A 24,812-nucleotide genomic window follows, 5' to 3' on the forward strand; every position below is an offset into this window, starting at 1 on the left:
ACTAAATTAATTACTTCTATGGATCCGGTGTTCATCTTGTTGTGCTAACGAGATATGGCAACTTGGAACGATGCATGTGTGTGCCTGGTCCTACGTTGTAGCTGAATGACTGCTGAGATTTCATCACACACCACACTGAAAAGGCTGATGAGACTCCCAAGATAAGTGAAGCGGTCAACACGCTCAACTACTTCACTTCCTATCACTAGTTCAGGTGCTGATGCAATCCAATCCTGGAGTAACATTTTGCATTTCGAGGGGGAGAATCGTATCTGAAGATGCCTGCATTGTTGCTTATAGTGGTCAGAAGACTCCGCACTCTGTCAGCGTCTTCACCAAATAGAACTATGTCAAAGTTCAACTTCTGGAGATTTATATGATGAAAGTGTTATTTCTAAAAGCATATCAACGACAAAGACTCTTGCACGAGTCACGTTACTTAAGTAACGTGACTAAATTAGTTTACTCATTATTGACAGACTAGCCACCACTTTAAATTCGAAGGAAGAGAGGTGTACCTTGAACACTAGTTTAACTGAGTCTTTGTTATTCATGACTGCTACTTTTAGTTGAAGTGAACGTCCTAGTAGCAGTTAACCCCCAAAAGTCAGACATAAAACGTGTTACAACAAAGATCAAAATTACTCCACAACGTTTGACGAACTGTTTGCAAAAGAATGAACACGACTTTGGTATCCGTTCTTAATGATACGCATATTTAAAGTCGTCGCACAATGTATGTTTACCGAAAGGTAGTTTCATATTTTCAAGGTTCAGTTAGTTAACATGGTTAGTTTCAGAAATACTAAAGTATCACAAATAGGGTACAAATCTCTGGCTATAAAATTTAGTTGTTATCGTCATTTATAATAAGCCAAAACACAGTTGTAGGTTGAATGCACTCGAGCGAATACAGTAAAAGAAGTCTACAATTAATGAAGTGGAATATATGTACGGTCATTATCAACACCACAGAACATATGATATGTAATTATTTTCCTGATAAAAAGACAAGGTGTAGTTTATTTTTTCATTTATTATCGATATGTTGTTATAAAGCAAATCCCATAGACATCTATGGCGGACTAAATACTCGGAAACGATGATTTAATTGTTCCTGAACGTGAAGACGACTTGCATTGGTAAATGCACCGTCGCCCGCAAGCTTTTGGCAGCAAAAAACTCGCCGAATGCGATTATGAAGCAGAGCCATACCACACATTAGACATGGTTCAAGTGAAAAGTATGCATCGAAACCTGTACACAAGTAAGAATCAGAGTACTGATTTCCTGTATTCCCTTTTAATTTAGCAACAGCTGACACAGCAAGTAATGCTGCATGATCTAACCAAGATATATCTGATGTTGTCGTAGGTGTAGTTGACTCTGTTAATGCAATATTCGATTCTGGATCGACTATGATAACTGCACAAGCCGGACCACCAACGCCTGCACATGATTGTGGATGTATATTTTTTAGTTCTTGTGCTTGTTTCGACAAGGTGGAAACACGTTCGAGCCATAATGAATGTCTGAAAAAGATAACACAAGTATTTGTATTCGATATAACATAACGTGAAAACCAACCAGTAGAAGGCAATTCCTTAAGAAAAGTCTTTGGTCTACTCTACACCACTAAAATTTTATGCCGTAACGGAACTAAAGAAATCGATACGGTAAATATTGCTAAAACGAACACAGTACTGAGAATATTAACATAGCTTGTTTCCCAAAGCCGAAGTAAGCGCTTAACGTTTTACTCAAATCTCAGCATAAGTTGCATACTGAGTTAGGCATCAAGTTTCCATTTAAAAATTCCCTCTTCTTTTTATTGTACAACATTCTAAGTATGCAAGGTAACTTCTACACATTTTTAAGTTTTACTGATCTATGATATAAGTCTTGATATAAGTCTAATTGCTTTCGTAAAACAACGATTCCATATAGTTTAAAATAATCCAGAACTAGAGGGCAATAACTCGAAAATCCTTCCTATTTTGTAAAAATCTGGATTGTTCATCTTTAGGACGTTGAGAGCTGATACGCTTAATGCGATTGACATATGCAGGTTAGGGCAAGAGAAACACTTGCGGCCATTTTTAAACGTATAAATCCTTAGATATACCACTAGAATTGATAAGTTGAGTTTTGCTGTTTCTTGTGCAAGATCTGTTTGCGCATTTCCAACGTTAGTTTAAACCAGTAAGAATAACTTCCCAGGCACCAAAGGTGCTAAGTGACAAGTCATACAACTCCATCGTCTCATCATCATACAACACTAAACATAGTAATAACAATATAATATGAAACCCGTTTAGCACATAAGTACACCGTTGGTATCATATATACATTGATGTCGAATATAAAAATTCTAAGGACCAAATAACCTACTTTTTTAGCTCTAATTCTGAAAAACATGACAACGACAAGCTCCGTCCAACGTTCACTAGTTCCTCGAGTTCGGGACAGGCCCGTAAAGTGGATGGCCAACCTAAAATAATTGGTTTATTAAGTGAATTTCTGAACGATGAAAATCTTTTCTCTTGTGATTCATTCGAAAATGAGTAAAGGAGCTGATGCTTACGAGTTATTGGAGCACGAAGTGGTATCCAGCAGGGTGTTGGGGATGTGCTAATAATTTGGTGATCGGATGAATTTAATTGAAGTAATTGGACCATAGAATCTAATGTTTCATTGGCATCTAGCCATGTATAGCTGCAACAAATGAAGACAAAAGGAAATAAACTTACATATATTTTAAACCTCATTATAATCTAAAATGTACCAATAGTGAACTATCGGTTCATCACACCATATATGAGACAATAACAAACATTATGCCCTAAACTGCAGAGTTAGTTCTCTAAAGAAATTATCAACAACTAAAGTCATACTTGAGAGTGCTGCAATACTGTCTCGCAGCTCATGTCGTACCATATATCGTTTCCCAAGTGTGCCACCCATAGAGCCTTTAACCTAAGAATCTAGTCCACAAGTCAGTGGAAAAACGTCAGAATATTCAATTCTGTGATAGCCGGTAATTAAGAATAGGTTCATAAGCCGTTCAATCCCATCAAGGTAGTAGCTGCCATGTGTACCATAGGTTTGAAATGGAGGTTTGGCAGCTCCCATGAATGGGTGCTCTCTATCAAATAATCGTGTTTAAGCACCAGATGTCCGCTTTTCGTCCTCTCACTTCTCTAACTAACACTCATGCAGTGGCTACGGAAGCGTGGCCATAAGGGCTTTTTGAGAGAAACAGAGAACTATTTTCGCCCCTGACCGGACCTTAACTGCTTCATTATTGGCTTATTTAAAAATAACAAAACTTACATTTCCGAAATCATATCTTCATTATACAATAAAAAACCAAGAATCAAGTCAAGGTTCGAAACCTACTCTATTTACTTTTTATTAAGGAGACCCGTAATACCACTAGGCCTGGGATAAACAATGTGGGTCCAAAGCCGACTACATTACAACAGAAACAAATACTAATCGGCACTTGATACGTGCTGATAACGTTTACAACACGAACCTTGGTTTGGCTATCTGCAAAAAGACATAAGTTGATTTATTTTCATATGATCGGCAACTGTCTATTCGTTTAATATGACTGAGCTCCCCAGGGAGTGGAACAGATGACTGTAAATACTGATTTATTTTACTAAGATGATGTCCTGAGTAAACTGCAACACACCAACCTGGTACTAAATGTGGTCGACAACATTCAACTTCATGAGGAAGTATTGCTACTAATTCGGACGCAATAATGCAGTGGTCGTTTTGTTTCATAGTAGGATGATGACTATCAAGTCGTTTGCGTTTAGATCTCCTAGAAGTGATCTGTGATGAAAAATGAAATTGAAATATCTTCAAATGAAACATAGGCATTATGTGAACTAGTTGTTTCTTATGAGATAAAAGAAAATATATGAAATAATTAAGGAAATTAAAATACCTGGACATTTACTGAGGTGATAAATAGAAGTAAATACCCATTACGAATCCATTACTTAAGAGTTTATTGATATAAAATTACCAACTGTCTATCATACTTGAAAATTCAAACAAATCAAGTAAATTATTTCCACGGTCTACTGAATTTTAACGACAAATAACGGTTTGTGCTGTCTCATAATGATATGGATCGCACATGAATTCGTTGAATGTTAAGCGGTCATTTTTTTAAAAAGTCACATCAAATACAAGTGAGGTTTCTGAACCTTGACATCAACAATGAATCAGTTATCAGTAGAATGCAGTAGAATCAGTTATCGCTTAATTCTCTACAAAAACTTTTATTTCTGTTGAATGCTTATCCCAAATTATGTGATTAATTAACGTACCTTTTATTGGTTAATATTATTAGTACCATGTCAATGGGTTACGATTATTGTGGCAACCTACTATCATTGGAACCTATACACGTGTTTAGTGTTGACTTCACATCAAGCTGAAAAGACAGTGAAATAAACAAAGTGTTCTCTTGAAGCTAAACGGAACTGTTTATTCATATGAATTGACGCACTTCTCGCTAGATCAGCTCTACTGAACCCACCGGAAATGGAAGCAGCACACACCGAGACCCTCCTATAGATGTTACTCCACGAACGATCGAGGAAATCAAGAATGGGAAAACATCAGGACCCGACGATATACCAGCTGAAGCGATCAAATCAGACATAAAAGTAACTGCAAACATGTTTCACCTTCCATTCAAGAAGATTTGGGAGGAGGAATAAGTGCTGACAGACTGGAGAGGACACCTCATTAAGGTACCAAAGAAAGGAGATATGAGCAAGTGTGAGAACTACAGAGGTATCACACTACTATCAGTACCAGGACATGTTCTCAGTAGTGTTGTTGGACCGGATGAAAGGTTCAGTAGACATTCAACTTCGATACCAACATTCCAGATTCCGTAGGGATCGGTCGTGGACAGACCTATAACTGAAAAACATATGGAACTCTAAACAACTGCCAGCCAAGATCGAAGTCAGAATCTTCGATACGAACGTCAAGATAGTTTTGGCTTCACTTGGAGAACTACTACACCTAACATCAATAAGGTACAAGAATTTATAAACAATTGTCCACGCAAGATACTTAATGTCAGTTGCCGGATACCATCAACAACAGCCCACTGTGGTAAAGGACAAGTCAGCTTCCAGGTGAAGAGGAAATTAGGAAAGACACTGCAGGTGGGTAGGATATGCATTGGGGAAATCATCAGGCTGCATCACGAGACAATCCCTAACGTGGAATCCTGAAGGGTAGAGGAAAAGACGGAAACCAAGGAATATATTGCGTTGGGAATCGGAAACAGACATGAAGAAACCAACAGCAAAAGGAAACAACTGGGAAGGTGAGCTGAAGATAGAGTTGGTTAGAGTATCCTGGTGTGCGGCCTACGCACCTCCACCAGGGGTAACAGACGTAATTAAGTACTTTCGGCCGGTTTAATACACCTCGATCTGTGTAAGTTTTCGTTAGTGTGAATGTAGCGAGAACATAAAATAGCAATAAGCTAATTGTGCAAACGACAAAAAAATTAAAGGAATTACCAACCTGTGAGTTATCATCTAACTCCGGTAAGAAGTAGATGTCATCGTTTGACTCAGTTTTACTGTCCTTACTGTAAACGGATAAATGATTATCGACATCTTTCATATCCAATCCAACAAATTTTAAAAGACTGGTCACCCGTTTTACATGAACTGGGTGTATTGATATGAGATTCTTCTCAGAACTAATTGTATATTCCTTTATATCTGGAAATAGTTAGATAGAAATGCACACTTATGCTGGTGTTTTTACTGTACAGATTAACAACTGACACGAACGAAAGTAAATGACATCATTACTATAGTGCATCTCGAACACAACATGGTTTGAAAAATCCTGACTTGCGTAATCTTCCGGTGTCTGAGCATCTACGAATGGTTTTTATACGTTAGGGAATCGCATTCCCACGAACAAAAGTTCAGTAACCTTAAATAAATTTATGATAGACGAAGACCGAACATTGAGTATTTATTGGGGCTCTTCAGGAAAGTATATAATAATACTGACCAATTTACCATCTTCATCGAATAGGCTGTAGGGATTTGACGGCTGTTCTACGACCACTTCTCCAACATACAAATTTTATATACGGCTTCTGATTCTTGTGGAAATGGGAATCATGAATCGCATAATAGTAGTATGTTGCCTTTTGTATTCTGATAGCGTTTTTTTTCAAGTTATTACGACTTTACAAATAAATTATATCAGAAGATTACATGTTGATTTCAATGATTTTGTGCTTGAGAATAAACTGTAGACGAAATTTCTTACTCTTTAACGACGTAAAAACTCATTGAATGGAACTGCTTAATTCAAAACGGAGTGATGAATACTGTTTTACCCTGATATTGTGAGAGTAAGAAGTTCAAACGATGATTATATTTTGGACACTACTTATCAGTGAAACGTAGGATGCCTATTCCCCTATTCTATAGAAAATAAAAAAATAATGAGGCTTCAAGGAAATATTTTCCATAACGGGTAATATAACAGATTTACTAAGTACAGGTTTATGAATTCAGCTTAGAACCACGCATTGTGTGGTGACTAATTATACTGACCAGCTGAAATATACGTAATGGTGTTCAAACCTGGGACATACTAGTCGACAGCCATGTGCTCCAACCACAATGCTATTGCTTTGTCTTTTATCTGATAACAAGCTTTATATTTGCGAATTTATCAAAAAAATATGTATAGACGTACCAGCATACTTTTCAAGCAAGTGATGAAGAGAGGACAGGCAATTTTTGCAGCCACCAATGTTCACATTTATCTGTAGAGAAAAGGTAATCAATAGAAACATAAATCCAGAAATCACACTAAGGAAAGCGAACGCTTTTTGGCTCATGATTATATCAGATTGACAAACTACTTGTGAAACCAGACTTGAGAAAATCTCCCGTCAGCAAGAAATATTATAGTTACTGAGTAACCATTTCATAAGTGGTTTCACTATGCTGTCTTATGTTAGTCATTATCAACATAGAGCCTAGCAAAAAGCGTTACTGAGGGTTCTGAACCAAATCAGCACAGAGAGTTGAAAATGACGAAATGAACGAAAAAAAAATCAAAATGTTGGTAGTACTGTGATGTATGCTACTTATATCGACAGACATAAGTAGCATGTAACACCAGTCTGAAGTTGAATGCCTGTCAAAAGAAGGTTGAGGAGATTGAAATGAAAACAGAAAAGGAAACATAAAAGAACTGGGAAGTGGAAAAACTATGACGGATGTAAAAGACATTTGATGGAAGATTGAAAAATGAAGAATGTAATATATAGGTTTCACATTTTACCACAGAGCTCGGTAATTTTGTATCAAATAATAAACTGGTTGTCCCCACCTGAGAGTTCGTTCACTAACAACAATAGTAGTAAACAACAAACAAAGAATATAGTTTGTGAAAAGAACGGAGAATGTATACATAAAGGATTAGTAAGAGTTTAAGACTGAGTTCATCCATGACTGTTTCTGAAACATGTCACCCAACGTCTACAACCACTGATTGCCGGTAATTGTGAGAATCTCAACCACCTACCACCACTGATCCGTCCAACAGCCAGTGATTCAACGTCCTGATTTGGCAGTTTTTTTCAATTCACTCCTACACCAGTTAACATTGCATTTCAACGTAGGTCGCAGTTGGGCATAAATAGCACATGTCCCAACTACCTCAGTCGATGAGAATCTACGACGTCAAAAACCGAGTTGATATATTAACCTAATAATTAATACTAACCACAGTATTGTTCGCCCTTATTCCACGATATGCGAGAAATGCATCGAAGTCACCTATGGTCAAAAGCGTGCAGCCTTTTATTTTCAGTTGCCATGTTTCCATATCATGGAGTAATACAGAAAAAATCGTTGCGTTGTACTCGCCACTTTGTTGAAAGATGGATATTCCTGTATCCCGTAAGTAACACAAGATGACAAAAGCTAAACTAGCTCTCTAAATCCATTCCGAGTATTCATCAACCAGCAAGTTACCAGGAGTGACGAAAATTCCAAGATAAGTAAAATATTTGCTCTATATTACTTACTTACGCCTGTTACTTCCAACAGAACATAGGCAGCCGACCAGCATTCTCCTACCCACTCTATCACGGGCCTTCCTTTCTAGTTCTATCCAACTTTTGTTTGTTTTTCTCATGTCTGTCCCCATTTCTCGGCGTAATCTGTTCTTTGGTCTTCCTCTTTTCCTTTAGCCTTCAGGATTCCACGTGAGGGCTTGTCTTGTGACGCAGTTGGCTGCTTTCCTCAATGTGTGTCCTATCCGTTTCCAGTGCTTCTTCCTGATTTCTTCTTCCACTCGGATCTGGTTTGTTCTCTCCCACAGCGTGTTGTTGCTGATAGTGTCTGGCCAACGGATCCGAAGTATTTTGCGTAGACAACCGTTAATAAACACCTGTATCTTCTGGATGATGGCCTTCGTAGTTCTCCAAGTTTCCACCCCATACAGTAGGACTGTCTTGACACTTGTGTTGAAAATTCTGATCTTGGTGTTGGTTGACAATTGTTTTGAGTTCCAGATGTTCTTCAGTTGTAAATATGCTGCTCTTGCTTTGCCGATCAGCGTCTTCACATCTGCATCAGATCCACCGTGTTCATCGATGATGCTGCCCAGAGATGTAAAGGTTTCCACATCTTCCAAAGCTTCTCCGTCAAGTGTAATTCGATTGGTGCATGCTGTATTGTATAGGAGAATCTTGCTTTTCCCTTTGTTTATATTGAGACTTACTGCTGCTGAGGCTACTGCTACACTGGTCGTCTTCTGCATTTGTTGTTACGTGTGTGATAAAGGAGCCAGATCATCTGCAAAATCTAAATCGTCCAGCTGCATCCTAGCTGTCCATTGTATCCCGTACTTCCCTCTAGATGTTGACGTTTTCATGTTTGCTCTATGTGTAGTTGTTTAACTACTTTGGAGGGGGGAAGAGAATTTATTGCCATTCGATATTTTCAATGACACATTTACTACCATATAGTATTATTTAACTGCCCCCCTAATTAATAGAAATAAAACTACCACTTATTTATTTCGAGTCAGCTTCTTAAACTAGTTTGAATATGACTATTTGATCAATATATATAGCTGAAATAAATTCTAGATGAGGACTTAATAAATGTCATTCAGATAATAAAACCATTTGAATAGAAAAATAACTAATTTTAAAAAAGTCCCAATCACTTTTAAAATTCATATGAATAAATAGATAACTTTTCAAGTGTTATACAGCGATATAACAGCAAATAGAAAGCCTCAATACACTCAATATAATTTTGGTGTTTATAAATATCATGAAACGGTAACTTAATAGCAAACTTTCTTCATTAATTCGAAAGACTTCCACAATAAGAATGATATGACAACTGTCTAACACCAATAGAATCAGTGTAGAAACCAGATACAGAAAACACAGTTAACCTTTCTACGATGTTTACAAGACGTTCGACTAAGTAATCAAGTACAGGTAGTAAGCTTTGGGCCATCTTCGTATAAAATACGAAATACAATAATTTATTTCTCAAAGAAAAGTTGATTAGTGAGACTAAATTCCGAGTCAAACAACAGTTCTGTGAAAAGAATGGACAAAGATGTATGCACATAGCATTTACTTAATCGGAATGGTGCAACATATTTATTACATTAGGGGGATATGGTCTACACTGAATTCTGATTGACTGACTGCAAATGAACACGTAGTATACCTTAAAAGATTACTGGGGGTAAAAAGCCTATTGAAGCAAGCCATTATGCAATAAAGTGGTAATATTTTAGTGAACGAAAACGCAGATAAGGTAAACCAACTTAATGTTTTATGCAAAAATACACAGTGCCTTTGTAAAATATGAAAATCATACATTAAATACATCAATTGCTCATTCTCTTTAAGTTTTCCTTCATATACTCCATCATTCCTTCAATTTTTTGTCATTCTGATTGCTCTCTGTTTTCCTTCCTCTTCACCTTATTTCAGTCCTCTGCTGGTGTGCATTTCACTTTGAAAACCTACCATATACTACTAATACCAGTCCGCATAAGTAGCGCACAACACAATATCACTCTTGATGAACTTTAAATAAACAACAATGGCCAACAAAATACAGACATACTTCAGTTCAATTGTGAATGCAATTAATAAATCTACTCAAAATACACAGGCTCATCATTGTGCGCTGGTTACAACCGGGAGTTAACACAGTAATATGAAAGCGATCACATTGAGTTTCTGATGAATTATCTTCAAACGTCGCTCATGTTTTTTGTAAAACTTGTCTTCTTAATCAAAAGAAATGTCTGAGTAATGTTAACTTATGTTAGAAAGTGTACTCAGTGTAAAAGAGATTAAGAAAATGAGCAGTGCAAAAGAAATGCAATACCTTTGTGTATTCGTCTGACATTTTGTTGCCTGTAGTTTGAATAAAATTGGGTCGATAACTTTTTCAAATATAATTAAGAGTTAAGAAGATTAGTGCAGTAAAGTAAGTCTATATTAGTTTAAGTGTAACCAATTTACAACAAGCACTAAAGTTCGATTTAGTCTGCGATGAATCCTTCACTACTAGGACTGAACTTCTGCTGCCTGAGCACGCGTTGATTACTGTCGATCATAGCATATACCAATGCTGTTCCAAATATTGTCTGACCCAAAAACAAACACGTGCCAACGGTTCGAAACGAGGTACTATAGAGCTTGAACATTCTCCACATACGTTTGGCATCAAGCAGATCAGGTACAGGGTAAGATCGTGTCATAAGTGCAGAGGCTGCGGAAGAAAGAAAGCCAAAGCCTAAGGGTAGGACCAATCCACACGTATTCTGAAGAAAAAATAAGCGAGAAACTCTCAAAAAACTTGTATAACAATAAGTTGGATATTTTACATTAATCTAGAATGAGAATCATGTTATAAAGCAGACAGAATTGGAAATATTAATGGTAATTCATAGGCCAAACATTTTTCAGGGTGACATACTGTTATAACTTGTGGCCGAGTGGATGCTCTGTTAATGTATGACCGCTATTAGACCGCCAATTAGAGAGCAGCGATTTGTCGATCGGGCCAGTGATACACGGAAGTCGTGCGAACAGTCTTAAGTACTTATCGGTCCTGCTTGTGCCTAGCCGAGCCAGTTGAGTCCAGAACAGCCTCTGCGGCATGAATCATTACCAATCAAGCTCCCGACCGTTGCTGCTACCTTGACGTGGTGGTCGGGCTTGCCTATCGTGATGATCCAATCGAGCTATGCTGGCTGGAACAATCGTTCCTCAAGGTCCTACCATGCCAGACAGGTCGGTTGAAGAGCGGTGAGACTAAAAGCAGCAATCCCAAGGTCCGAAGGCGAAGTCGTACTGCTGACTGTACAGAGGTGTGAAAGCAGTAAGGTGTTTCCTTCAGACAACCAGCATGACAGCGATGCTGCCTTCCCACAAGGAGGGGTGGGGTTAGAAAAGGTCGACCCTAAAAATGCACACCTCGCCTTATTCCACGGATTTCCGTCTCCGGCGGTAAGGACTTTTGAAGAACGGAGCTAACACGTCAAAAATCCCCCACAAAAAGGCCGTGCATGACCGGCCTCAAGCAGTTGTCCCTTGGGCACTGCGGTCATGCTCCCAGGTCGTTAAGACCAACACTAATCCAACTTCTTTTTCAGGTCCCTCAAGAAATACCCTTCCACGGTGTGGGCAGCCGGGAAGTGATACTAGCCCTCATACCCTTAACTGCACACGAGACCAAGTTGGTCGCTTTCAAATCCTTCCTACACCTAATAACTCTGTTATCTCCACGACTAACTCTTCCCACGTCCTTTTATCACCTCGCACCGCTAGGGCAAACGATTCGAGTACACAGAACGTTATTCCTGGTCTCCTGAAACCACGCTCTAAACTACATGTAGGAACTTTTAATGTCCGAACATTGTGCCAAATAGGACAACAGGCTTCCTTAGCTAGGACTCTAGAATCTTACACCATCGATGTGTGCTGCGTCTCCGAAACGCGCATACAAGATCCGAGTAGTGTCATTCATTTGACCGCACCTAATCAAAATAAAGTTTCATCTCGATACACGCTTCATGTATCTGGAAGCCCTGATGCTGCTTCCCGTGGCCTCGCTGGAGTAGGTATAGCATTAAGTCGTAGGGCAGAACTAGCTCTTTTAGACTGGATCCCAGTAGACAGTCGTCTATGCGCTGTCCGACTAAACGGATCAGTAAGGACCCGGAAAGATAGGGAAACTCGTCGTTGCCTCTTCGTCGTCTCTGCCTACTCTCCCACTGACTGCAGCTCAGACGATATAAAAGATGAGTTTTACAGGAAACTTTCTGACCTTCTCCGAGAAGCTAGGCGTTCTGATGTAGTAATAGTAGCAGGTGACTTTAATGCTCAAGTAGGTAAACTAAGTGAAAGGGAAAGACACCTGGGTGGATCTTATGGTGTCATGGCGGAAAGAACAGATAATGGCGACCGTCTGTTGCAGCTATGCTCAGATAACCGCCTATTTCTTGCAAATACTAACTTTAAGCATAAGGAAAAACATCTTTTGACATGGCGACCCCCGAATTCGTCCCAACGTTGGACCCAATTAGATCACATCGCTATCAGCCACCGATGGAGGGGCTCGATAGAAGACTGTCGCTCATTCTGGGGCACATGTTTAGATTCAGATCATGCTCTAGTGCGAGCACGTATCTGTCTGCATCTTACTGGTCGTGGGAAAGACACTGCAGGGAAGCCTCTAAGGGTTCTACTTAATGATAGGCAAGCTAAGAATATATTTCAGGAACAACTAGAAAAACAGTTAGGCAGCCATGTAAGTTGTGTCCACCCCGAGGCAGCGTGGAATGACATCCGAAAAGCTGTAGAAGCAGTAGTGATATCCGCTAGTAAGGTAAACCATAACGTTAGGGAGAAACAATGGATCTCGGCAGCATCTACCGCACTGATAGATGCTCGTAAACTCATCCCACCTGGCTCTGAACATAACGAAGAGCGGAGTCAACTTAAGCGCAGGCTTATAAGAAGCCTACGTAATGATCGTGAACAGTGGTGGGTAGCGAAAGCAAGAGAGATGGAAAAGGCAGCGGCAATAGGTAACAGTAGGCAGCTATTCAGACTCGTTAAAGAAACCGGTATTAGGAACCCGAATATCAGTGAAACCATCTCAGATAAAGATGGGCATATTATTCATTCTCAATCCAGGAGATTGGATCGATGGGCAGAACACTTTAGGGATCAGTTCAACTGGCCTTCAGCCACACTTCAATTACCCACGATCCCCAGTCGTCCTGAATGGCAAATTGATGTAAGTCCTCCAGCCCTCTGTGAGGTTGAAAAAGCTATAGGAAATCTGAAGCGAGGGAGAGCAGCAGGCCCTGACAGGTTGTCTCCTGAGATTTTTAAGGATGGTGGTCCAGTACTAGCAGTGAGATTGACTGATGTCTTAGGTAGAATCTGGGAAATGGACGTAATTCCATCTGACTGGTCCCAATCACTGATTGTGCCAGTCTATAAGAAAGGACAAAAGTCCTCCTGTGACAATCACAGAGGGATCAGTTTGACTAATATAGTGTCTAAAATATTAGCTTCAATAATACTAGGTCGCCTAACCAAAGCTCGTGAAGAGCAGACTAGAGAAAACCAGGCTGGTTTTCGACCTGGACGTGGTTGCATAGACCAGATATTCACACTACGTCAGGTCCTAGAACATAGACACAAATTCAGACGTCCCACAATAGTAGTATTTCTTGACCTTAAGGCGGCATTTGACTCCGTTGATCGTGAGGTTCTATGGCAGTGTTTGTCACTGAAAGGAGTACCAAAGAAGTACATTAACCTCATAAAGGCTCTCTACTCGAACACAACTGGTCGAGTTAGAGCCTATGGCGAACTGTCATCAGAACTGATTACCACAAGTGGCGTTCGTCAGGGCTGTCCACTCTCCCCATTCTTGTTTAACTTTGTCATTGACATACTTTTAGAGATAGCACTTTCATCAGCTAAACCTCCAGGAGTTGAACTTTTACCGGGAGATTTACTTGTTGACTTAGAATACGCCGACGACATAGTTTTACTTGGTGAAGACGCTGACAACATGCAGAGTCTTCTGACCACTATAAGCAACTATGCAGGCATGTTCGGGATGCGATTCTCTCCCTCGAAGTGCAAAATGTTACTTCAGGATTGGGTTGCAGCGACACCTGAACTAATGATAGGGAGTGAAGTAGTTGAGCGTGTAGACCACTTCACTTATCTAGGGAGTCTCATCAGCCCTTGTGGTCTAGTATGTGACGAAATCTCAGCACGGATACAGAAGGCTCGTCTAGCTTTCACCAACTTGCGCCATTTATGGCGTAGGCGAGATATCCGTCTACCAACCAAAGGACGGGTTTACTGTGCAGCAGTTCGCTCCGTCCTACTTTATGGCAGTGAAACATGGCCAATAAGAGTAGAGGATATTCGTAGGCTACTAGTGTTCGATCATAGGTGTCTTCGAAGCATTGCTCGTATATCCTGGGACCACCGGGTAAGTAATGCAGTTGTTAGGAAACGAGTACTAGGTAGGGATGGCAAATCGATTGATGAACTAGTGAAACTTCATCAGTTGAGATGGCTGGGACATGTGTTACGTATGCCCGACCACCGACTGCCCCGACGTGCAATGTTTCATGGTGTAGGAGTAGGTTGGAAGAAAGCTAGGGGTGGCCAGACCAAAACGTGGCACAAATCGATGAAGTCACTGACAAGTGGACTGGGCCATGTTGGTAGGTGTAGACTACCTGGTTGGGATTCGCGAGATGACAGCAACCGATGGTTAGAGACCTTGAATGACATGGCTCAAAATCGTTTGCAATGGCGAAGGTGCATCCACTCTTTGTGTTCTACCAAATTCTAATCTTCTGAATTCCTCATGTCTTTATCTTTTCCTCTTTCCAAATTTATTTCACTGTACTATACTCCTTCAATAATTTCTTCAAACCCTAATCTTTTGGATTTCTGATTATACTCCTACTACTTCTACCACTATGGGATTTGAATCGACAACTGCATCTCTGTGCTAATGTGGTATGGCAACTCGAACTGATGTACGTACGTACGAAGTTCTACGTTGTGACTGACTGACTGACCAATCAAGCTGACCACATCGTACCGTAAAATAAACAATAACATATGTACAAGATTTAGCCAAATGTGGCTGTGAATAGGGGAACAGTAATTAGTAGACTGAGTATAATTCATGAATGGTAAGTCGTATAATAATAGTCTATGGATCAAAATAAAGCTTATAATAAGGGGGGCACGAATATGAATACTTTAGTTATTTAGCGATTACACGATAAAAAATATATGCATAATATTAGTTCATAAATAGATCACAAAGTTACCATTCGTTATCCCTATCGGGGCATAACATATACTTATAGTAACTTATTATTTATAATTATTATTGCTTTGTGTTGCCACTCATTACAAGAAAAATGGCTTTGAGTAGACTATACATTTTGTTCCAATTATTTCAATTTCCCAAGAGAATAGATTCCAGACATTTCTGTTTTATGTCAGCCAGCCATCATTGACCTAGAACGCAAAGTGAGTGTACATCGGTCGGAGTTGTTACACTTTACGTCAGCACAGTGAGAGACTAACAAAGTGTGAACCAAAAGTTGGGAGTCTTACATGAAACTTTGGGTCGTACAAACACGTTTTAGTCTGATGTAGTTGGTTTAAATATTCACTGGAAAATAACGTTTAAATAACAGTTCGAACATTACAAAACAATTATAACGCTTGTTATAAAATAAAGAAAAAAACAGTTGGTGGTTTAGAGTAGACTGATTAGTCCGTGGCCTAACAAACCGTTTTCAAATGTTTAAGTTAATAGATGAAACAAGAAATTTTAACCCAAATTTGACAACTTATTCGGCAGGTGTAGAAGTATGTTAGGGTGTAAGACATCCAAGTGACGTATAACAAACCTTGCCTCTAATCGCCCTAGTACAGTCGAGTTAGGAAGGATTCCAATCTCACTCACGAAATGCTGACATGACCACAGATGGAGAAGTTCTACTTACTGTCAACTCGCTGCATAGGTACTGTTTAGAGAAGTGAGAGGATAAACAGTGCTTAAAGCAGGATAGTGGATACTGGGGACCTCCCAAATATGGCAACGAATAATTATAAATAGATCGACTAACTTGATTTGCTTCTCCACCTACTCAGAAGGTATTCATTACCCACCTAATTCGCTTTACTTCACTTCCCTCTCCTACTCCGTTTTATTTCCATTGTGTTTTTATTTTCTAACTTGCTCAGCAGCTCGTCTATGGTGCGAAACTTGCCTTGTCCAAATGAACTCAAGTCTCTGGCTGGTCAAAAGTTTAAATGCCACCACCGGATATTATTACTGATACTGCTTTACGGAAACTACACTTGTCATTCAAAGTGACATTCTTCAGCGACCACACACTAAAGTGGATTGAACAACAGAAAAATTTATTGCGTCCCTGGACTCTGATCATGCCATGGTTTGCACTGATCTTATCCTACGTTTCAGTGACCAACAAATTCATTGTCCCAAAGTGATTGATGTAAGCAAAGTGGCTTCAGCATCCGTTGCAACCGAATATCAAACCGAGCTAGGTCTAAGGTTAGCTACCAACTCACCAAAAAATATAAATGATCACATTGTACCAGTGATTATCACTTACTAATCAGTATTCCATTCAATTCAAAAGTCGAAACGTAATCATAACAAATCAAAATCCGCATTTAGTAAAAAAGGAAGATTAATGTTAATTTAGTAGATAGGTAATTTAGTTATATACACCAATTAGTCGAAAACGTTGCACCTGTAGTAAATTTATGTTTGTCAATGGTGATGTATTTCTTTGTGAGTTGGTATGTCACTGCCATATTTTAAAAGGATTAATCGAAAGTGACGGCTTTTAAGAGTCATTACTTTTCAACCTATGAAATACTTTACTAAACCAAGGCATTAAATATTACTGTCTGTGGAACATATCGATTTTTAGACAGTAAAAAACAACTAGGACCTGACATTTAGATTCGGTTGAGTTGATTGCAACCTCTCGTAAACCTGATTTTTATTGTCACCGTTGCTATCATTGGTGGGTGCATAACATTGGATAACATTCATTGTGATTCCCTCCTTCTTTGATTTGAGATGCTTATGATGATCCTGGATCCGCGAGATTCTCATCCTATAAGTGTATTTCGTGCTTCTTTGGACAGCAACTCTTTGGCTGTGTTGAGCATTTTCGTTTTCATGAATGGAGTATAGCATCATCTCTCCCGTATCTAGCCTTTTCTGTCCAGCTTGGGTCCAATGGGTCTCGCTGATTCCGAGTACTAGCAATTTGTATCTCCTCATTTCCGTTGCCATTTGACTGGTCTTTCCGGTCTCCCACATTGTCTAGACATTCCATGTTGCTCCGGTTGTTAGAAGAGGCATCGGCCTCGTGACTTTCGAAAAATGTCGGCTTTCATAATTCCTACTTGAATTCGGTGGGCAGAGTTAAAATGGTTTGATTTGTTCAATCTGGTTGGCGTTTTTTTAGCAAAATTTTTTTCTACGGGATGGGGTTGCCGACCCTATTCCAACACTTCTTCTTTACCCGGGCTTGGGACTGGCAGTAACTCTAGAAGAGCTAAAGGTGGAGTTGAAACATGATGGTACATATTCGCAACTATGAATCACATGGACACTAAGCTATTGGCAGCACTTGTTTTAAGAAGCAGAACAAACTAAACGTGCAAGAAATATATATACACGAAATATGTAGCTCAGTAAGAATGGAGAAATATGTTACAGTTGTGAACAGGATAACTTACCATTATTAGAGCTTCACGTATTTGTAAGCAAATACTGCAATCAGGATACAACATTGAATTAGAGGGTCCAACAAGAATCGGATTAAAAACGAAACGGGTAAAACAGTGATGTGCTACGCCAGTAGGAAGAAGTACGCATGGAACAAAAGACAAAGCAAGTCCAAATCTAGTAAACAGATTGAAAAACGATCTTGAGCGATAGGTTACAAGTAAACTTGAGAAAAAGGTAGCCATTGTTACTGCTTCTTTTCCGAACTTAAGAGGTAACACTTCCAGAGGTTTGTTCCATGAATTGATTATTCGAAGACGCAAAGCAAGTGCTTCATAAGGGTTTAACTGTTTGGCACCACGAGGTACATTTTTAGGGTTATAAACGAGAACTTCAGAAAGTTCAACTGACTTGTCCATACTTTACATCAAACGATAAAATTTATTTGGAAAGATCTAAAAACATGAAAACACAGATTATTGACGGAGCAGTTTGTTTTCGAGATTAAGCTTGTCAAACTGCAAACATTAGTCTGTAACTTGACAAAAGTATGACGATTTTCTCTTTTGACTAGTAAGTTACGTCAACCTTCGATCCTGAATGTGAACATATACAATCTCCCTATTTTGGGGTTTTCCCTAAAGTCTTAAAAAAATGTGGTAGTTTTCCCAAAACTTTGGGGAAAACCCCGTGTTATAAGATTCTGGCGAAAACTCAAAATTTCCTCGAATATTTGGGGATTTTCCTCAGACCTGGGGAAATTTTGGGGGTTCTGTGCCATTTTCCCAAAGTTTTCTATAGTGGTTTCCCCAGAACAAACAAGATTTCCCCCCCCCCCAAAATAGGGAGATTGGGACAACCTTGTGGAAATTAAGTGAATGAATGTGTTCGCGCAATGCACTTATTAAGATAGTTGGAAGGCGTCTACATGAGTGAATGACAAGTACGAAACGCTGGGCATGTTTCTTTCGAATTATATCTATCATTGACAAATGGCCTATGTCTATGGAGTAGAGTGAAACTATGGGTGCAGTAAACAATAGGAACCTGAGGACATTTTATCGACTGCTTTTATTAGGCTTTGTATCAGTACAGTGACGCAACTGGCCCTAAATTTATCATAAACTTCCCCTTCAATTAATTTGACCAGAAAACGGGAAGGAGAAAGAGAAGTACTGGGGATCCGGCAGTTTACTGCCATATTACACTTTTTGTCTTCCCCTAAGCCATGAGGTTAAAATTACTTTACACCTTTCCTTCTATGAACTAATTCTTTCCTCTTGTAGTATATCCTTAAATGCGATCTCTCTTTTATGTATTACTAACATTGCAATAACTAATCCTATGAATTTGGTGATAATCTTGTGCTAGTGTGTAGCAACTTGAACTAATCCATATATGTGCCTGGTCTTACGTTGTTTTAGTTCTGTGAGGCTGTCAGTAAAATCTTTTCTGGTTTTCAAGCCTTATATTGAAGCATTCTCAGTGAGACTACAATTTGTGGACGACGTTTGAGCGAGGCTTAAGTGACTTTGCGAATGTTCACCTAATATTTAGGACCCTATAGGGTTAAGGATTAGTTATAAGGTTTTCATCACGAACTGACATCAGCTTTCATACCAAAACTTTATTTAGCCAAATTGGAGACCTGTTATCGTATATCTGATTGATATGTCCATACGTATGGACAATCAAGATTGCAGCGAGACTATAATGTACATTATAGTCTCGCTGCAATCTCAGTAACTAAGAACGAGAAAACCACCAAGATGTATGAAACAAAAACACAGTCTGTGTTGTGACGGCCAGACTTTGGTAGGTTTGTGTCTAGCCTGAAGGTTCCTCGTATTGGATGTGAAAGGTCGGTGTGCGAACCTATGGGACGAAAGACCAGGATAAAAAGTGGAGGACTCAGTAAGTAAACAGAACGCAACCACACCTAATCAGAAAGTAATCGACAACAATGAGATATAATTTAAGCTTACGACTAACCATCAGCAACAGGGGTCGGTAGCGTCAAGTTTCGGACGCGTTAAGCACGGTAAAATAAAGTCAGCGAGCTAAAAGCCGCCCGCCGTTTCGCTTAAACGACCTTGAACGGTCTGACGAGAGGCGGTCATTCCATATTTGAGTAGCTGAGGCTCTGTTGGGTGTCCGTTATGTTGTACGAATATCAGGTTTTCCTGTATTTGAGCCGCGTTTTTCCGCAGTAAATTCACGAAATCAATGTGAAAAGCGTTAATTTAGCTTCCTTTGCTTTGTAGTGTACAATTTGGCTGTATTGTTTAGTTTCAGTTTCAGTTTGGAAAGGACAGGAGGTTTGATGGCCTGTGTTAGTCCTGGCAATGATGGTCTCTCAGCTGATCCAACTTTCTTTTGAAGGAGTCGACGGACGGAGCCTCAACCACGTGCTGAGGTAATGAATTCCACTCGTTGATCATTCAATGGGAAAGTCGGTAGTCAGCTGACAAGTAATTCGTTCTGGGCTTGTGAATTTTTTTGGAGTGTCCTCGTAGATTTTCTGTTTTGGAAGACAAGAAAAATGAGGGCATAGCAGGTGCAAATTTGTCATTAAGCAATTTGAAAACTGTAATCAAGTCGCCTCTGATTCTTCTATATGACAGCGGGAATAGGTTTAGCTTGGTCAGTCTAGTACCATACGGGAGCTTCGCTATTCCGGGAATCAGCCTAGTTGCTGTTCTCTGAACCCTTTCCAAGAGTTCACTGTCTTTTAGGCAGGGGCTAGCTGCTTGTATGCAGTACTGAAGTTTAGGACATACGAACACTGTGTACAAAGTCAGAAACGTTTTAGCGTCAACATGCCTAAAAGCCCTGCGTATGGACCATAAAGTTCTAAAACCTTTGGCGGCTATTGCACGGCAGTGTGCAGTAGTCTTTAAATCTTGACTAACGATGACGCCTAAGTCATTGTGTGTCTGAACAATAGGTAGCTCAGTGTTATTTATCGTGTATGTATTTGTACCCTGGTGGCCAATATGCATCACAATACACTTGGAAGTATTTATCGGCAATTGCCAGGTTTGGGACCATTCAGATAATCTCTCCAGGTCATTTTGGAGTTCTAAGCTATCGCCCTTGCTTTGTATCGCTCTCCATATCTTGACATCGTCAGCATAGAGTAAGACCGATGACGATAGTAGACGAGGGAGGTCATTTACGTACAGGAGGAATAACACTGGCCCCAAAACTGTACCCTGGGGGACTCCACCAAGCACGGTTTCCCAGATAGACAACTTGGAGTTCACCCTCACTCTTTGTTGACGCCCAACTAGGAAGTCTTTTATCCACATCAATAGATTGCCCTCAATCCCGACATTCCTTAGCTTATATAGCAGTCGGTTGTGCGGAACTTTGTCGAAAGCTTTGCTGAAATCGATATAGGCTACGTCTATAGGTAACTTTTGGTCCTTAAGAGCGCACCAACTTTCACGAGCGACTAATAAGTTTGTGAGACAAGAGTAACCTGTTCTAAAACCATGCTGCTTTTCCGAGAGGATCCGGTTTCATCGAGATACTTTAACAGTTCCTTCCGAATAATCTTTTCTAAGATTTTAACAACCACACTAGTTAGGCTAATTGGTCGGTAATTCTTAGGCTTATGTTTTGTATTTGTTTTGAAGACTGGACTTACTATGGCGTTCTTCCAGTCTTTTGGTAGACGACCCTGGGTTACGGATAGATTAAAACATACACTTAAAGGGTTCGCAACAAAGTTGGCTAATTCCTTTAGTAACCTAGGATGCAGTTCATCGGGTTCAGTGGATTTACCTATGTCAAGCTTAATTAGCAGACCAAAGGCATCGAGTTTTTTAACGGTCACGCTGTCCAGTGTTTGTGTGAGGGCATTTTCATGAACTAGTGAGAAGGGTGTTTCTATGGTGTATACATTGCTAAAGTATTTAGAGAATACTTGAGCTTTGCCAAAGTCGTCCTCCACTAGTGATGAGGCAGTACTGTCTCCCCATAGTGAAGGAACATTTCTTCTTCTTTTTGCCCTTTGGTTTATATACGAATACAAGCGTTTAGGGCATTCTATGGATTCCTTAACGATTTTCCCTTCGTACAGCTTTCTGGACTTACGGAGGGTCGAGGCACAGGTATTTCGAGCCTTTTGATACTGAGATTTTGCCTCATCAGTCCCCAGTAACCTAAATCTATCCCACATTTTCCTTCTTTTACGGAGAAGGATGCGAACCTCCTTACTGAACCACGATGGGGAGTTTCTCGGCCCCTTAGATGTAGTCCAAGGGATGTGGGGGCGGTAACTTTGAAGTATAAATTCCGGAATACGTCCCAAGCCGTTTCGATTAATGACTCTGGGTCTATTTTCCAATCTACTGATGATGCTGATTACATGATGTCTTGTATGTTTGCTTTCCAGACGTTAGGTCTGGATTGAGCTGAGACTTGTTCGTGATCGACAGTTATATGGAATTCAAAGGTTAAAACCTCATGATCACTTTTGCCTAGGGGTGGCATGTAATCCAGGTTTGCAACGTCATCCTCATAATGAGTCAATATAAGATCTAGTAAGGATGATGCAGAACCCGGGTCGTACCTCGTTGCTTCCTTCACGTGTTGCACTGGAGCACATGTGATTACCGCATCAAGTAGTTCCTGTTCGAAGGAATTTACCGATGATTCAGTCCGCAGATTTCCCCAGTCCACCATGGGTGCATTAAAGTCCCCTAGGATTATACATCGATCACTTCGTGATAAAGCGTTGAGACTGCTAAGCAGGACCTCATTTACCTCACAGTTTGGACTGCGATAGATCAAACTAAGCAGTAACTCTTGTCCCTTGCATTTTAGGCGGCAGCTAACTAATTCATACGTCCCACTCTCATGGGATACACTGTCGATAATGGTGAGTGGAATAGCATTCCTAATGAATAGAGCTACTCCCCCTCCTTTACGCATTTGTATTCTATCGGCCCTTACTAATGTAAAACCCTCGAAATCAAGTTCCCTACTATCTATAGACGGCGTCAGCCATGTTTCTGTGACTGCGATTATGTCTGACCTAGTTGAGTCAATCTGTACACCTAGTTCCGATAGATTATTGAACAAGCTCCGGGCATTGGTATAACAGATCCGAAGCCTATTTAAGTGGCCTCGTGCTTCACGCAGAGTGGCTTCGGCATCATCCTCTGCCGAAGCCTCACAACCCGAAAATTTACAATTTTCAGGTCTTTTTCGCCAGAGTCTAATCTGACCTGTAGTTCATTTTCGGCTTCCCGTCTTTTTACACGGTCCGCCAACGGTAAGTCCTTACGGAGAAAAACTACTGAACCCTTTAAATTGTGTCCATTTTCTAAGATTAAGTCGCGTTCGTTTGGGGATTTGAAAACGACTTTGAGTAGTCTAGACTGATTTGGCTTCAGATGCACCAGGTTTCCTAGCCTATACACCTTTAGCAAGGTGAATCTGGAGATGTTTTGGGGCATAGCTTGGTTGAGTAGTTGTTTTATCAACACAATGTCGTGCTCAAAACAAGCTTTTGGTTCCGAGCTTTCACTCTCCTTGACTCTATGGAGAATGACTGATCTGTCGCTGTGATCAGACTTCGGCTTTTCGACCCTTTTGGTGATAGGATTTCCTTTAACGTCATTTTGTCGTTTTTTTCTTACGACCCGTACCCAATCGTCGACGTTCTTTGGAGTAGTAACCACAGTCGCGTCAGGCATACTGTGGGATTCCGGAAGGTTCGGGACAACTTGGGAGGTTGGGTCATCTTTCGCGCTGGAAACCGATCGAGCCTTGCGATTTTGGGTTCTGGATGTTCCCTTCTGGGTATCATTTCGGATACGGGAGACAGAAGAGACTTTTTTCGCGAGTTTCTGGTTGGGACAGACCTCTTTGAAGGCTGTCCTTCCTCCTTCGGACGATGTGAGTCGGCATTTTTGGGACTCACTTGTGCCTGCCTTATGTCAATCTGCGTGTCGACAGATCGAGTTCTGACCGACGTGTCCCGACCGCGCTTACCGAGACACTTCTTCGCAGCATTGATCATTGAGATGGTCTCGGTCAACAGGCTATTCGCGTCCAGACAGCACTGTTGACATAACCATGTGCAGCCATGCTTACTAAACCGTATGAAAGCCGCAAGCGTTAGATTCGTGCAAACTTAGTGGTACCAACCTTTGCACTCATCGTACTGCATGCCGCTGTCAATGGGATATCGACATCCTGGGCGCTGGCAAATGCTTTTGTTGCATCTTCCAATCATTTTAGGATGAGAAAGTGAGTTTTGACTAAAAGTATGAAAAAACTATAAATAGTTAGGACCAAAGTACTAACAGATACAATAGAAAAACAAGGTACTCTGGAGTACCGACGATAAAACTGATTAGGATACCAAAAATGATACTCTAGTCGAATACTTTAACTGAAAGAAATTCAATCAAAGTATAAACAGTAGTCTTGATACGTTAATAACGGTCAGAACAATAGAATTTACTCGATGAGGAAAAATACTACTGTCCTTTTTAAATAGCGGGCGAGTAAAAAAATGGTTGCTTCGTAACTTGACCTGGGATATCCATTACCCTACTGAAGCTCATTGTCCGTGTTAAAAATTTGTTGGGGCCCACAAAACTGCGTATTGAGGATAAATTAACGGTAAAAGATACTCTGAGTCTGTGTGAATCTTTGTTTTCAGCAAGAATTAAAACGAAATCTCGAGTTACCGGCAAGTTCTAAATGTTTGAAGTAATCTCTTCAGTTATTAAAGTATTATCTCGAGAAATGACTTTTTTTAGTAACTATTTAGTGCTGTTTGTAGTGATTCATACTTAAGAGACATTCAAGTGGACTTAAGCGGGGTCTTTCAACGCATAATGTGAGAAATTTGTTATAGGCGCTTAGGAGTCCTTC

General features: G+C 40.0%; 1 protein-coding gene across 1 annotated transcript; it reads right to left on the minus strand.

Moving 5' to 3' along the window:
* Positions 1 to 961: 961 nt before the first annotated feature.
* Smp_146030 (cytidine deaminase) lies at positions 962 to 18,334 on the minus strand (the record flags this gene model as incomplete). Its single annotated transcript, XM_018796270.1, has 7 exons — positions 962 to 1,532; positions 2,392 to 2,715; positions 3,539 to 3,846; positions 5,572 to 5,774; positions 6,775 to 6,844; positions 10,699 to 10,896; positions 17,927 to 18,334. The coding sequence occupies 7 exons, from the start codon at positions 18,332 to 18,334 to the stop codon at positions 1,076 to 1,078; spliced, it is 1,968 nt and encodes a 655-aa protein (XP_018650499.1). The 3' UTR covers positions 962 to 1,075.
* Positions 18,335 to 24,812: the final 6,478 nt, after the last annotated feature.

This window comes from Schistosoma mansoni, chromosome 2 (assembly GCF_000237925.1).
Source record: "Schistosoma mansoni strain Puerto Rico chromosome 2, complete genome".
In the NCBI taxonomy this organism is placed as follows: domain Eukaryota; kingdom Metazoa; phylum Platyhelminthes; class Trematoda; order Strigeidida; family Schistosomatidae; genus Schistosoma; species Schistosoma mansoni.